At 43.4% G+C, this 14,659-nt stretch overlaps 2 protein-coding genes across 7 annotated transcripts in view; one reads left to right on the top strand and one right to left on the bottom strand.

The window, feature by feature from the left end:
• The window catches only part of TCN2 (transcobalamin 2), a 54,381-nt gene extending 53,564 nt beyond the window's left edge, over positions 1 to 817 (bottom strand). Inside the window, exon 1 of the mRNA XM_029570928.1 lies at positions 799 to 817. The gene's annotated coding sequence lies outside the window, so the exon portion shown is untranslated. The remainder of the gene's footprint in view (positions 1 to 798) is intronic.
• LOC115072923 (synergin gamma-like) overlaps positions 1 to 14,659 on the top strand; it is a 34,504-nt gene that overhangs the window by 11,028 nt on the left and 8,817 nt on the right. For 2 of the 6 annotated variants that reach the window (XR_003851887.1, XM_029570931.1), the window contains exons 1-4: positions 1,287 to 1,471; positions 2,622 to 2,720; positions 6,914 to 6,964; positions 12,468 to 12,564. Coding sequence is in view for 5 of the 6 variants with exons in the window: in XM_029570931.1 (XP_029426791.1) it covers positions 2,634 to 2,720; positions 6,914 to 6,964; positions 12,468 to 12,564 (235 nt within the window). In the remaining variant the exon portion in view is untranslated. The other 4 variants (XM_029570932.1, XM_029570934.1, XM_029570933.1 and 1 more) reach the window with 4 other exon arrangements.

The raw sequence follows: 14,659 nt of genomic DNA, 5'->3' as shown, positions 1-14,659 counted from the left end.
AATATGCATAAGATAGATGTGCTTGCATACATTTTAGGTGGTATGCATGTAAATCTATCTCATGCATATTCATTGTGGATATCCTGAAAACTTAACTGGCTAGCTGTGCTCCGAGGACTGGGTTGAAAAGCACCGCAGTTAGTAAGCTAATACTATGCAAATGAATTGTGAATTTAAAAAATCTCTGTAAACTGTAAAATGTGCCTTAGGCACAGGTCCAAAGCACATTTTAACTCAGGAAGGGGAAGGGGAAGAAATAGACCAGGCAGAGAATTAAAAAAAAAAAAAGATAGCCAGATAAGCTGGATAAGTACTGACTTATCCAGCTAAGTGATGGCAACTAACTGTGGCCAGATAGATAAATCCATACTTATCCTGCTTAGTGGTGGTGGAATGGGAAAAACATCTTTTTTCAGATTTTTTTGTGCCTGCACAGCAGCGCTGGAAATTTAACTTCAGGAGTTAAGTTTCCAGCGTTAAGAAAACACAGGTTAGGCCAATGCACCTCTTTGCATTGGGGAGTACTGTGCTTAATGCCCTCATTTGCACGGTATTTCCATTTGAGGACACTAAAGCAGTACTCACATTTTAGAACACACATCATCAGCAGTAAGGTTTAAATGCAGGTAAAGCTGTGGAGTTGGGCTGAACGCATCTTGCTGCATAGGCCTGCTAGGGAGACAGCCTCTTAACAGGGGTGCTCAATGCAATGAGATAAAATACTTGTAGGTCATATAAACTGAAGGTTCCAGGTTAACAGAGTATCATTAAAGCAGAAACAATCAATACACTGCTTACCTGAGTCTTGATTCTGTTGCTGCCTCCTTTGGGATTATTCCCACATTTCCTCATTTTATTATATTATTAAACATTTTAAAGTAAAAAGTATGCACCTTTTATTATGGCCGTATGCTCTGCATTTTAAACATCTGCCCGGAGTGCACACTACAATCGTTTATGCTTTCCATGTCTCAGTGTTGGCAGCATAGCTCCCTCCCTGATTTGCTAATTAATTAAAAATCAGAATAAAAAAGAAAGTTTAATTTTGTTTTGGCTACTAACTGAATTCGTTTTTAAACGTCCTTCTTTGTTGCTAGTACTCTGCTGTAATAGCAGGGACGATGCCCTCTGAACGTCTGCTCTGTTTTGGGAGAGGTTAAAATGCAGAAATGCTGAAGATTGTTCGAATACAAAAACTCAGGTCATATGACTGAGGCGAGGCAGCGAGTGGAATGCGAACGTCCTGTTCTCTTCCTCCACCCCTTCTCCCCCAGCCCAGGTAAGAGGTGTAGTACTTCCTGTGTCTGTTGTTGTAGCTGCATCTTCCTCAGCTGCTGCAGGTCGCTGCTTCTCACGCCACCCTGTTCGTGGTGATAGTTTTGGACAGGATTGGTCCCTAGTCCGATGGGCATTGCTGTGGATCTTGGCACCTTTTGTAGGAGCGACAGTGAGCAGGGCTTGGAGCACAGAAGTAAGTGATGGCACTCAGACACAGCCAATCCCACAGCTTCAGGGGACCTGCCCAAGGGTGAAGGTGGCAGCTGGCATGGAATGCTTATTACAGGCACAGAAACTCGGTGCCACTTTTATCCATAAAGATTTACACATAGGGCCAGCAAGTGCTTTCTGCTAATCAAAAAGCTCCATCAGTCCTATCCATTTTAGAATAGCAATCACTAAATATTATATGTATATGTATATATATAATATATATATATATATATATACACAATTCTATAGAATGATTAAATAATAAACTAGACTGTGTAACATAAACTGTACAATAGCATTTGGGTTTCTTTTTATTTACTGATGTTAATTTCTCTTGTACTATAGACTTTGCACTGATAAGATTAAAACATAATTTATGGAAATAAAAGTTAGCAAACAATCGGGCCGATACAGAAAAACCCGCGGGAGAGCCGGCGAGCACCCGCTCTCCTGGGCGCGCGATTCAGTAAGGAAAAATATGTAAATGAGGGCCCACGGTAAAAGGCGCTAGGGACACTAGCGCGTCCCTAGCGCCTCCTTTTTGACAGAAGCGGCGGCTGTCAGCAGGTTTGACAGCCGATGCTCAATTTTACTGGCATCAGTTCTCAAACCTGCTGACAGCCACGGGTTTGGAAAACAGACGCTGGCTAAATTGAGCGTCCGTCTTCCAACCCGCGGGCCGCGGGCAGATTTTAAATTTTTTTTTACTTTTGGGGCCTCCGACTTAATATCGCTATGATATTAAGTCGGAGGCTGTACAGAAAAGCAGTTTTTTCTGCTTTTCTGTACACTTTCCTGGTGCCGGCCGAAATTAATGCCTGCCTTTGGGCAGGCTTCGCTGCACATTTTGCTTTCTGTATCGCGCGGGAATGACTAATAGCGCCCGCAACATGCATTTGCATGTTGCGGGCGCTATTAGTTTTGGGGGGGTTGGCCGTGCGTGTTTGACGCGCTATTACCCCTTACTGTATAAGGGGTAAAAATAGCACGTTGAAACGCGCGGCTAAACGCGGGCTAACAGTGCGTTCCACCGAGCGCACTTTACTGTATTGGCCCGAATATAAGGTATTCCCTTTTTATTGTAATAATATTTCTTGATTAGTTTTGAGGTCCTATCCTCCCTTCATCAGGTCAAAACAAAGATGGATTACCAGAAAATACAAGTGAATCCCAAAATGCATTCCATTAATTGGGCGGGATTGATGATGATGTGCGTGAGTGATCAGAAGGTAAATTTTGTGTCTCATAGTGTATTTCAAAGCCCAGGTCTTTTATTTAGTCCTTTCTGGCCAGTTTCAAAGTGTCTGATCATTTTCACTTCAAAAGCTTTGTTCCTGGATTGATCTGAATTTCCTTTCTAAATATCCTGATCATTTAAGGTCATGGATAGAGTGGTCTTGTCCTGAAAAGTGCTCATCTCTGAGGTATTACAAACGTATTACAATTATTTTGTGCATAAATAAATAGGTATAGAAGAAAGTTCCCTGCATAAAAAGAAATGTGAGCACACACCCCACCCCACTCCACTCCACCATGAGCCGAAGCAAGAAGAGAACCCCACTGGGAGAAAGCCTGTTTCCTGTATTTCTGCTGTTTGGCTGCACAGTATTAAAAACATGTATGGCTAGCACCTGCTATATGCTGATCTAACAATGCACGAGATCAGCATAGAGACAGTACTATTTCTGTGAGTTTTGAACAACATGAGGCCGGCTCAGGAGGAGCAGAAAAACAGAGTTTCTCTTCTGTTCCCAATGGGGAGCCTGCCTGCCTGGCTCCTGTTTATGTGTGAATGAGAGCCTGCCTTGGATGGGGGTGTGTATGTGTGAGAATGAGAGCCTGCCTAGGGAGGGGGGTGTGAATAGAAGCCTGCCTGGGGATGGGGGAGTGTGAATGGGAGTCTGCCTGGGATGGGGGATAATGTGAATTGGAGCCTGCCTGGGGTGGGGAATAGGAACCTGCCTGTGGGGGGGAATAGGAGCTTGCCTGGGTGTGTGTGTGCACTTGTGGGAGCCTGCCTGGGATGGGTAGGGGTGTGTGTGTTGTGAAAGGGAACCTGCCTGGGATGGGGATGTGTATTTGTGAAGTAAATGAGAGCCTGCCTGGGATGGGTGTGTGTGAGTAAATGTGAGCCTGCCTAAGATTGGGGTGTGTGTGTGAATGGGGACCTGCCTGTGGTGTGTGTAGGTATACGTGAAGAGGTTGCAGAAGGGAAGGTTTTTCTTATCCTATGCCCCCCCCCCCCCCGGGAAAGCTTCCTCAACCTTGCCCAGGAACTGTAGGCAGGTAGTATCTGAGTCCAAGGGTAGGCCCCACAAACAGCAAAGAAAAAACTCCAACACCGCCTCTAATTTCAAACCCAAACTGTACTGCCTCCAGTATCTCAGACAGCTGCTTTTATTATCTCATAAGGGGATGGCCATCCCATCACCCTCAAAGGGAGGGGCAGTACCAAATGGTCCCTCCCCCTAATCACCATTCTGTCTGTTCCTAGCTAAAATGAATTAAACTAAGACCACTACAAGTAATGAATCTTGGTGGGTCATTACAAACAGAAAGGTAGATAGCTGGTAGGCATGAGAGTCCTCTTGATAACTTGCTTGCCTGGTGCAAAGGTAGTGGACTTCACATGTCACATAAATAAGATTTTAGAGAGTACTGTTGACTGTTGTGGTACATATGGGTACCAATGACATAGTAACGTGCAGGCAGGACGTTCTAGACACTGAATTTAGGCTCTTTGGTAGAAAACTGAAATCCAGAACCTCCAGGGTATCATTCTCAGAAATTATCCCCATTCCACATGTAGAATCCCAGAGGCAAGTGGTGCTCCAGAGTCTCAATGTGTGAATGAGACAGTGGTCAGGGAAGAATGTTTTAGATTTTAGGAACTGGGGAACATTCTACAGATAGGCTCCACCTTAGCCAGAATGGAACCAGGCTGCTGGCACTAACCTTTAAAAAGGAGATAGAGCAGCTTTTAAAGTAGATGATGGGGGGAAGCCGACAGTTGCTTAAAACACACCTGGTTGGGACGGTTGTATCTTTGAAAAATGCTAACAAAACATGGATGTTAGGGCATCCCAGTAGAGAGGTTGCAATAAATGCTAATATGAACCAGGTGCCTTTAAGGAAAGAGCAGACAGAAAAGAAAGATTCCAAATTACCGCTTTCAACTGATAAGCAAGTTGTTAATACAAACTAAATACATACTTTGAAATGTTTGCATACAAATGGTAGAAGACTAAAAAATAAGATGGGAGACTTATAATGCATAATACTGAATGAAGAGGTAGATATAATTGACATCTCAGAGACAATCAGGCCGATACAGTACATTTTCAATGCGCTAGCTTTACCCCTTATTCAGTATGGGGTAATAACACATTGAAAATGCAAGTCCAACCCTTCCGAGACAAATAGCGCCCGCAACATGCAAATACATGTTGATGGCCCTATTAGTCATTCCCGCGCGATACAGTAAGTAAAATGTGCAGCCAAGCCGCACATTTTACTTTAAGAAATTAGTGCCTACCCAAAGGTAGGCGTTAATTTCTGCCGGCGCCGGGGAAGTGCACAGAAAAGCAGTAAAAACTGCTTTTCTGTGCACCCTCCGACTTAATATCATGGCGATATTAAGTCGGAGGTCCCAAAAGTTAAAAAAAAAAGTAAAAAATGAAAATTTAAAAGCAGCTCGCAGGTTGAACACCGGACTGTCAGCGGGCTCGAGAACAGACGCCGGCAAAATTGAGCGTCGGCTGTCAAACCCGCAGGCTGCCGCTCCTATCGAAAAAAAGGCGCCAGGGACACTAGCGCGTCCCTAGCACCTCTTTTTACTGTGGGCTCTAATTTAAATATTTTAGTTTACTGAATCGCGCGCACAGGACACTGGCCTGTGCGCACACCGGGAGAGCGGGCACTCGCCTGCTCTCCCGTGAACTTTACTGTATTGGCCCGAATGATGGGATGGATCACTGGGTGAGGTGTGGCACTATATGTTAAAGAGGGCATAGAGTCAAACTGATTAAAAGTTCGTGCAGAACTTAAATGTAATGTGGGATCCTTATGGATAGAAATTCCATGTGAGAAGGAGAATAGAATAGTAGTGGGAGTGTACTACCATCCACTTGGCTAGAATGAATAGACAGATAATGAAATGCTAACAGAAATTAGGAAAGCTAACAAAATTAGCAACTCAGTAATAATGGGCGATTTCAATTACCCCAGTATTGACTGGGTAAATATCACATCAGGACATGCTAAGGAGGTAAAGTTTCTAGATGAAATAAATGACTGCTTCATGGAGGTATAGTACAAGAACCAACAAGTGGTGGTGGTGGGTGCTATTTTAGACCTAATCCTTAGTGGAACATATGATTTGATGAAAGAGGTAATGGTGTTAGGGCCACTTGGCAACAGTGATCATAACGTGATCAAATATGACTTGATAACTGGAGAGAGGACACTAAGGAAATCTACTGTGAAAACATTTAACTTTCAAAAGGGAGATTATAATCAAATGAGACTAATGGTTTCCACGAACATTATTGCATCAGCCCCAAAATGTTTTTCAGGTACATTCGAAGCAAAAAGCCTGCGATGGAGTAAACTGGACCATTAGATGATCAAGGGGTAAAAGGGGAGCTAAGGGAGGAGAAGGCCATAGCTGAGAGATTAAATTAATTCTTTGCTTCAGTCTTTCCTGAGGAAGATGTAAGGCAGGTAACCATGGAATGAAAATCAGATCAATGAAAATCTCAGTAATATACTTAAACCATGTAGAAATCTACAACATTGGCCTAATAAATGTATGTAGGACTGCCACTTTAATCAACCCCCTTAAAATTTGTAGGCTAAACTGAAAAAGGGTCCACTTTCGTGTTTTTTTTATACCGACCCTCACAAAATGGCAAAACCCCTCATGCAGGCAGCAGAAATCGCCGAAACATAAGCTCATCTCGGGTGACTTAACTCAGTAAAGGAGTTGAATATTTGAGCTGGAGATCTCCTTGATAGTGTGTGCCCAGGCCAGCACTTTTTTGATGAAAGATAAGTGTGGTCTTTAACATTTCATAAATACAAAATTTTTCATGGATTAAATAAAGGTTTGTTTACGTTGAGGATAGGGAGGTCAATAGGCAAATGAATGAGATCTGAGTGCTTCCCAATGATACGGCTTGGGACCCATTGTGTGGTGACAGGGGGTGGATGGATAACACATTAGCACCTAAGAGTTACTGCTGATGCCATGCTCTTAAATTAATCGGAGAAGTTGGAAGTAATAAGTGTGGGTTTTTTGTTTTATTTGATGTAGTAGTAATGATATACTTCCAGGTATTATAATTAAGGTTATAGTGAGGAGGTTACTGCTATTGTTTTGTTTACAAATAATTTGTCTTTGCCATCTTCTCTTTCATGGCAGATGGAATCTGACATCGCTCAACTCAAGAAGTGTCTTGAAAACATTTATAAGGTAAGTAAGAATGATCTTTGAACTCTTAAAAATTATGTTCTACGTATGTAGCGCTGTCAGTATATGCAAAGCTGTGTAAAACACACATAATATCGTAGATGTCAGCAGATAAGGGCCTGATTTTAGAGCCCATGATACAGGATTCTGGAAGGAGCGTGGTACATGGATCCTGGGCTCAGGACTGTTGGCTGCAGCAACAGACTAGGAACAGTGGAAGGGTGGTTCTATTAAAACAGAGGAAGGGCAAGGGGAGGAGATGACAGGAGCTCAGCTGTGATATAGTAGGAAGGAGATAATTGGGCAAAGCGGTTGGTCCAAGAGACCCTCCTGTGTTACTTTTGTTAGGTTATTATAAGGTTGATAGTCATCCTAAGTTCAGGCAGAATATCCAGTCTAAAGTTAACTGGACAAAGCTGCCCAGTTACTGTAAGTTTAGGTCTGCTATTTGACCAAGCAGAGTTATCCAAGTAGCTAGCACTGAATATCAGTGCTGGCCAAACAAAGTTAAACTGCACCCTGGGAATGCACCTCTTTACCTGGCAAAACATTATCTGGGTAGCAATTTGCCCAGATAAAACGTGTTAGCAAGGTTTTGTCCAGCTAACTCTAGAAGTTAGCTGGACAAATCTTTTAAATATTGTCCTCCAAGGTTTTCAAGCATCTTGTTTGTTTGTTTTTTTAAATTTAAAATTACTTGTAACCCTCACTCTCTGAAGTTCAGGGTGAGTTACACACAAACATACAAAATCATTGTTCACATATAATATAACAATAAAAGATAGATTACAAATAACATCTAAAATTTCATAGAAGCCAATGAGTTTCTGAATTGGAGACCTTTTATAATTCCTCTCCCCAAACTCTTCAGTTCTCAGTAGCATCCTTGACTAGAAAACATTAATTCCTCTTTCTCTAGCAATTCACCTGAGTGAGGAAGAATCTGTCAAATTCCACCAATTACATAAAAGTTTCAACACATAGTAACTCTCCTACACACTGCTGGAATTATTCCTGAAAATGTAAATAAGCATTAGCTGAAGGATTCTATTTGTCTTTAGATCATCACCTGTAAAGAGATGAATAAATCGACAATGAAAAGTGCCACCACTTGTATAGACTACTCAGGGAAGGAATAATTAGTGTAATGTAGCCTCTCTCTCAGACATATACACTAAATAATAACACACAGACACTTTCTCCCATTCTCTCATTCATGCATGCTCCAGCCTCTCACTTATGCCGGGCTTCTCTCTCTTGTTGGCTGCTGGATGGATGGATTTCTTCTCCCTGTCTAGGCTCAAATCCTTCAATTCACTCTCTTACCCCTCACTCTTACCTGACCATCCCAGATATAACACCCCTCCCCCCAATTTCTCTCTTCTCCCTCCAGAGGCTTGAAACTCCTCTCCTCCCCTCCCCCACTCATCTCTTTGACACCCCTGAGGGTGGTGTCGAGCCTCAGTGGGGATTAAAGACAGAGAGAATTAGTCCTCCATCCCTACTGAGGCATGACGCCCCCTCCCTCTGTCCTGACCTGCGCAGGAAAAGAAAATAGCAAGCAACAGCCGTCCTTCTGTTTCTAACCTGCACCGCTGAGCTTCAGGCTCTGCACAGGCCAACCCTCTCTTGTCTCCTGAAAGTGGCTGCTGCCTCCTTCCTCCACTTCAGGCCCCCCTCTCTCTAGCCCAAAGCTGCTCCTGCCTCCCAATCTCTCCTCTTCTGGCCAAAATCTCGACCCCCCCCTTCTGGCTCTCCTCTTGCTCACATTTCAGTTGATTCTGCTCATTGCCCGCCCCTGCCACTTTCAGCCTCCCGGTTTGCTGTGTGGCAGCGTGGAACCAGGAAGAAACAACGCTGTGTAGGTCAGTGTTCCCTCTAAAGGTTCGGTTGCTGTGTGCAAACATTGTGCTCATCAGCAAAAATCTTTGGTTACATTATTGTGTGAGCACAACTTTCTTTGCGTAAAGCCTATAAATGTTATGCTCACAGCAACCCAATCCTTAGAGGGTACATCGGCTAAGTCCATCCCTTAAAATAATCATTTATTTTTTTATTTAAAAGCATTTATTACCCACCCTTCTTGCATTCAGAGCGGGGTACATTAGGGACACACAAAACATAGCAACTAGCTAACAAAAGTAACTGTTAAGTGAATCAACAATATGAGTAAAACCAAACATCATGTAGCATGGCCACATATAGAAATAGCAGGCATAAAGTAACAACTAGTCAATAAAAGTCACTATTAAGTAGTTAAAACATTGGGGTAGATTTTAAAAGGAGCATGTGCGGCCTACATGTACATGCACTACCCAGCGCGCCCACATGTACGCCCGATTTTATAACTTGCACGCGCAAGTTATAAAATCAGGGGTCAGTGCGCGCAAGGGGGTGCACAATTGTGCACCTTGCACGCTGCCTTCCCCTGTTCCTTTCCCCCCCAGCCCTACTCTAACCCCCCCAAATGTTTATCTTACCTTTTGCCCCTGCCTATTGCGCTCGCCTCTCCCCACTCCTTTTTGCAAGCCCTGGGACTTACACGTATCCCGGGGCTTTACGTGCATTGCCGGGCCTTTTTAAAATAGGGCCTGCGCCCATAACCTCCTCTACGTGCGTAAATCCTTGAAAATCTACCCCATTATGAATAATGTTGAATATAGGATAGCATGAGCATTAGGAACCGCAGGTAAATCAGGAGAGGTTAAAGGACTGCCCTAAAGGAGTAGCGTCGGGGGTGTATAAATTGCCACTTCATATTGGAAAAGCGTTTTTTAAAGAGGCGGGTCTTCGATGCTTTTTCAAAGAAAGCTCTTTCGCAGTTTCATCAAGATGGGCCAGCTTCGGAGATGGAAACATCGAGTAACAAATTCCTTCTCAGTTTCTCTTTCCACTTGACCTGGCTCATCCCTGACGTACGGCTCTTCTCCTCGCTCAATGTGGGAATATGATCTCGGGGGTGGCAGTAGGAGAGCCTGCTCCCGGCGAGATCAGGGTCCCATAATTCTCCTTCATCGCATCCTCATAAAGCTCCTTCCAAATCCTCCCATTCTTCCTGAAATAGATGGCAATGTCCTCAGAGGTTACTGGGACCTGAGCAGGAGCTCCTGAAGGGCATCTTCCTCTCTGCTTTTGCTGCTTTCAGGATTAGGAATGACTTGGGGGGACTCTCTTTCAGGCTGGGGAAGAGCTGAGTGTTTGCTTCTTTCAGTGCCTGTTACAGGTGCTGGAAGAGGAAGAGAGAAGGGCTGGAGGTCTAATCTGCTAACAGCATTTACAGTGAAATATGTGCGTGAAAAATATTTTCTGCAAGAGCATTCAAAACCCCTTTCTGCATGCAAGTGAAATTAATAAAGAGCAAACTTCTGTTTAAATGTCCCTATTATTAAATAGCAGGGAGACGAGCCTGGAGGAGTCATTGGGCTCTGAACCTCATGGATGTGATCTTGTGTAGAGGGGAGAAAATGATGAAAATCTTCATCGGTTACTGTACATATTCTGTTGCTTGATAATCTACTTTGAAGTGCCGAAAAGCAGAAAATAAAACATGCATAAGAAACCAATGCATGCCAAGCTGTTTTTTCTGTGTTTTAATAAACAAATTTCACATAAAATAGAAATGAGGAAGAAATGACCATAATGCTGTACCATCATTTTCACAGTGAGAATTAAAGTTACAAAAGAACTGGACCTTTAAAATACAGACACATCCCTCACCAAATACAGACTACCATGAAGTATACTATTTGTAGAAACATGCCAACAAAAACACTACTGGAAATCACAATCCTGACTGTATTATTCAGTGCAACAATTGTTAAGCACCAGGCCATTCTTTATGATGCTTATATCCAGGGATACAAGAACACTTAGATTTTGTAGAAAGTATAATTTTTTATTGATCAATATAAGTATTCTTGGGAGATGCTGGATGCCATTTCTCTGACAAACAGACCACCAGCATCTCATTGTATACATGAACTGATCCTTCTTTTATACAATATAGTACTAGGTTAGAAATTCTAAGAGTGCGTGACTACCCAGAGAATAATTTACATAGGTTGTTATGCCAACAGCATGATAAGATTATCCCTAAGCTACCCTGAGTATTTCTCCAAGGTGGGGCCCATTTACCATCACTCTTTAGATAGTCCTTTGTTCTGTTAGAATCTTGTTGGTCAGGGCAATTATCACATTTTAGGCTGTGTTTACAGATGCCCCTGTAGTGAGTCTAGCCTGAGGTTCCAACCATTGCCTTCTGCTTTTGTGACCCTATAATTAGGCATCACAAAGTGTCACCAGCTTCAACTGCTGTCTAGGTGTCTGTGGAATTCCTCCAGGTCAGGCTCAGTAAGTCATTTGAAGTTCTTATCACCAGGAAGGCTAAGATAGCAGAGGATTCTGGGTCAGATGCCTTCTCCATGTTGGTTCTCAAGCTCAGGCACATATCACAATAGAAAAAATATATCACAATAGAAAAACAGAGACATCATCATTCCTCGCAAAACATCAAGCAATAAAACATTCATAATATTAAAAACATACTAATAAAAAAGAATGTCAAAATATCCAACGAACATCCAATTATTTAAAAAACTTGCATAAACTTGTTCTAATATTTCCCAAACACCAATAAAATATTTCAAAATAGTTCTAATATTTCCCAGGAAAACAATAAAATACTTCAAAACAGCAGAAACATCAAATAACAACATCCAATAATTAGAACTAATAAAGATTTAAAAAATCTCCTATGCTCCATCCCTAGAATATTTTGATTTCCACTCAGCCTGAGATTGTTATGGATTGGGAGAGGTAGAGTCACACAAACTTTATCGTCTCTCTCTCTCAAACATACACGCTAACATTCATTTTCTCACTCACTTTCTCATATACCTGTCTTATGCTCTCACGCATTCCTTCTTTCACACATACACAGGCTCTCTCTTCTGCACGCACAGACGCACGCAGGCTCGAACATAGGCTCTCACACAGAAACACACATAGGCTCTCACATACAGTCACTCATACACATGTACAGAGGCTCTCACATAGTCACTCTGCCGCTGTTGGCCTCTTGGGCCGCAATCGGATGAGCTCCACCATGGCCCCACCAACCTGCCTGCACAGGGGGGGGGGGGTTAAGTTGTGTGTTCTTGCAGGAAAAGTAGCCGCCCCTCAGGTAAGCAGCTCAGACTCTGGGCACTGCCACTTAGACTCTGGGCATGAGCCCTGTGTGCCCAGCCCTGATGACGCCTCTGTGGCTAAGTTAGCTGGATAGCTTTATCCTGCCCTGGAACACCTCCATTTATTCTGGCTAAATTTTAGAAGGATAATGACTTATCCTTCTAAACTTTAGCTGGATACTAGACTCAGTGTTCAAAATATTTCTATTTCGCTGGCTAACTTATGAGTTACCCAGCTAAATGCCTTTTCATATTGATCCTAGAATGTTTAAATTGTGTGATAGAGTTGGAGTTACAGTCTCTTCTCCTTGTATCCATAGGTGATTAGAAAGGCCAATGACATCCTGTGCAGCATGAGCCAGCCATCTGTGTGCAGTGAAGTGCTTCACTCCTCCCAGGGCACCATGTACATCGCAGGTATATTCAGGGCCACTTCTACCTATGGGCATAAAGGGCAGCTGCCCTTGGGGATCCATGGCGTGAGCACATAAGGCTCTACCTTGATGACTCTATTGGCCAGTGCCCTGAATCTCAGGTAACAGAAGAATAGCCCTCTGCTTTCTGCCCCAGCTCTTCCTCTTCCAGGCAGCATGCAGGGAACAAGGCCGATGAGCAACGAGTTGGATATGTGCCTCAAATACTGCACATAAATTGGACAAACCTACCCCAGCTTTAAGATTGGCAGGGTTGAATTTATTGGATGTGCCATATGTGGGCTTGATCCACTTATCGGAATGTCGAGAGTGAACGTTCTCAGTGGCTGGTCCTGTTTATGGGACTTCCCTTCCTGACGAGTTAAGAAATGGCCAAGCTTTCCCATAACCACTCAATCTCCGCCTCAGCCCCACCTGTCTATCCAGACCCTAGCCTTCCCTTAAGTATCCTACTTAGTGGTAACAAAACCGTTATTTTTATCCCCTTATCCTCCTTTAACCATCACTGTCCTCCCGGTTTGTTCACCCACCAATACATCTTACCACGGTTATAGTTTGCATTCTCCCAAATGATGTTTATTTCAAGTTTTTCTCCACACTGTACAATGTAAATCAAGACTCTATCTCTGCTTTCTCCCAAGTTAAGTTTATCCAGGTTTCTCTACCTTGTTCAATGTAAGACAAGACACTGTCACTGTTGTTGGTTGCTGGTTGTAATGTAAACCGAAGTGATAATTAATTCTGTTAATTGAACCTCGGTATATAAAAAGTTATAAATAAATAAATAAATAAATGAGCAGTTCTCAAAAACCTTCAGGAAGAAATTGAAGGTATCTCTGTTCACTGAAGCCCCTGGAGCTTAATTTTGTCTGGGATCTTGGACCATATATTTTTATGAGCAACAGCAGAGTAGTGACATCTTTTCAATTGTTTGTTTATTTAGATTTTTATATTCTGCTTTTAAGCACTTCTGAGTTGTACATCAAAGCGGATTCCATAGGTACTATAAAAATTTCCCTATCCCCATAGGGCTTACAATCTAATTTTGTACCTGAGGCAACGGAGGGTAAAGTGACTTGCCCAAGGTCACAAGGAGCGACAGTGGGACTTGAACCCTGGTTTCCCTAGGCCACTTTATTTTCTTCACGGCATTGTGGTGTGGCAATTTTAATTAATCAAAAATTTCCTTTTCAATTGGAAAAATGCATTGCAGATCCCCCAAGGAAGAGATGGCATTTTAATAGGTACCTTTATTAATGAGAAGTACGTGTCATGCAGTGTATATGCACCCAATGTTTACTGTCATCCATTTTTTTTCTAATTTCTGTCTAAACTTTCTCAGTATTCTGATACACAGTGGGGTAGATTTTAAAAAACCGCGCCAGTGCGCACTTTTGTTCGCGCAACCGGCGCAAACAAAAGTACGCCGGATTTTAATAGATACTCGCGTAGCCGTGCGTATCTTTTAAAATCCGGGGTCGGCACGCGCAAGGCTGCGCAAAATCGGCAGCCTGCACGCGCCGAGCCGCACAACCTGCCTCCGTTCCCTCTGAGGCCGCTCCGCACCTTCCCCTCCCTAACCCACCCACCCCTACGTTTGTTGGAAAAGTTACACCTGCCCAAGGCAGGCGTAACTTGCACGCGCCGGGCCGGCTGCCGGCGCGCCATGTTCCAGTCCGGGGGCTGGTCCGGAGGCCGCGGCCACGTCCCAGGAATGCCCCCAAACCTTCCCCCCCCCCCCCGACACGCCCCCTAGCGAAGCCTCGGGACTTACGTGCGTCCCGGGGCTTGCGCATGCCGCCGAGCCTATTCAACATAGGCTCAGCGCGCGCAGGGGGAGGTTGGGGCAGGTTTTTGGGGGGTACGCGCGTATCCCTTTGAAAATCTGCCCCAGTATTAGCAGAGGACTTCACTATTACTGTTGACACACAGGTTAGATTATAAACTAGCTAAACTACTTCAAAAGGATTGGGAACAACAATTTTTTGTCTTTCGAATTGCAGCTGATGGATGTTTGGTGTGTTCTGCATCCAGAAGAGGGGGATTTTACCTTTTGTTTTTGTTTTGTTTCAGTACCT

Source organism: Rhinatrema bivittatum, chromosome 11 (assembly GCF_901001135.1).
Source record: "Rhinatrema bivittatum chromosome 11, aRhiBiv1.1, whole genome shotgun sequence".
Classification (NCBI taxonomy): domain Eukaryota; kingdom Metazoa; phylum Chordata; class Amphibia; order Gymnophiona; family Rhinatrematidae; genus Rhinatrema; species Rhinatrema bivittatum.
This window is presented reverse-complemented; position numbering and strand designations above follow the sequence as displayed.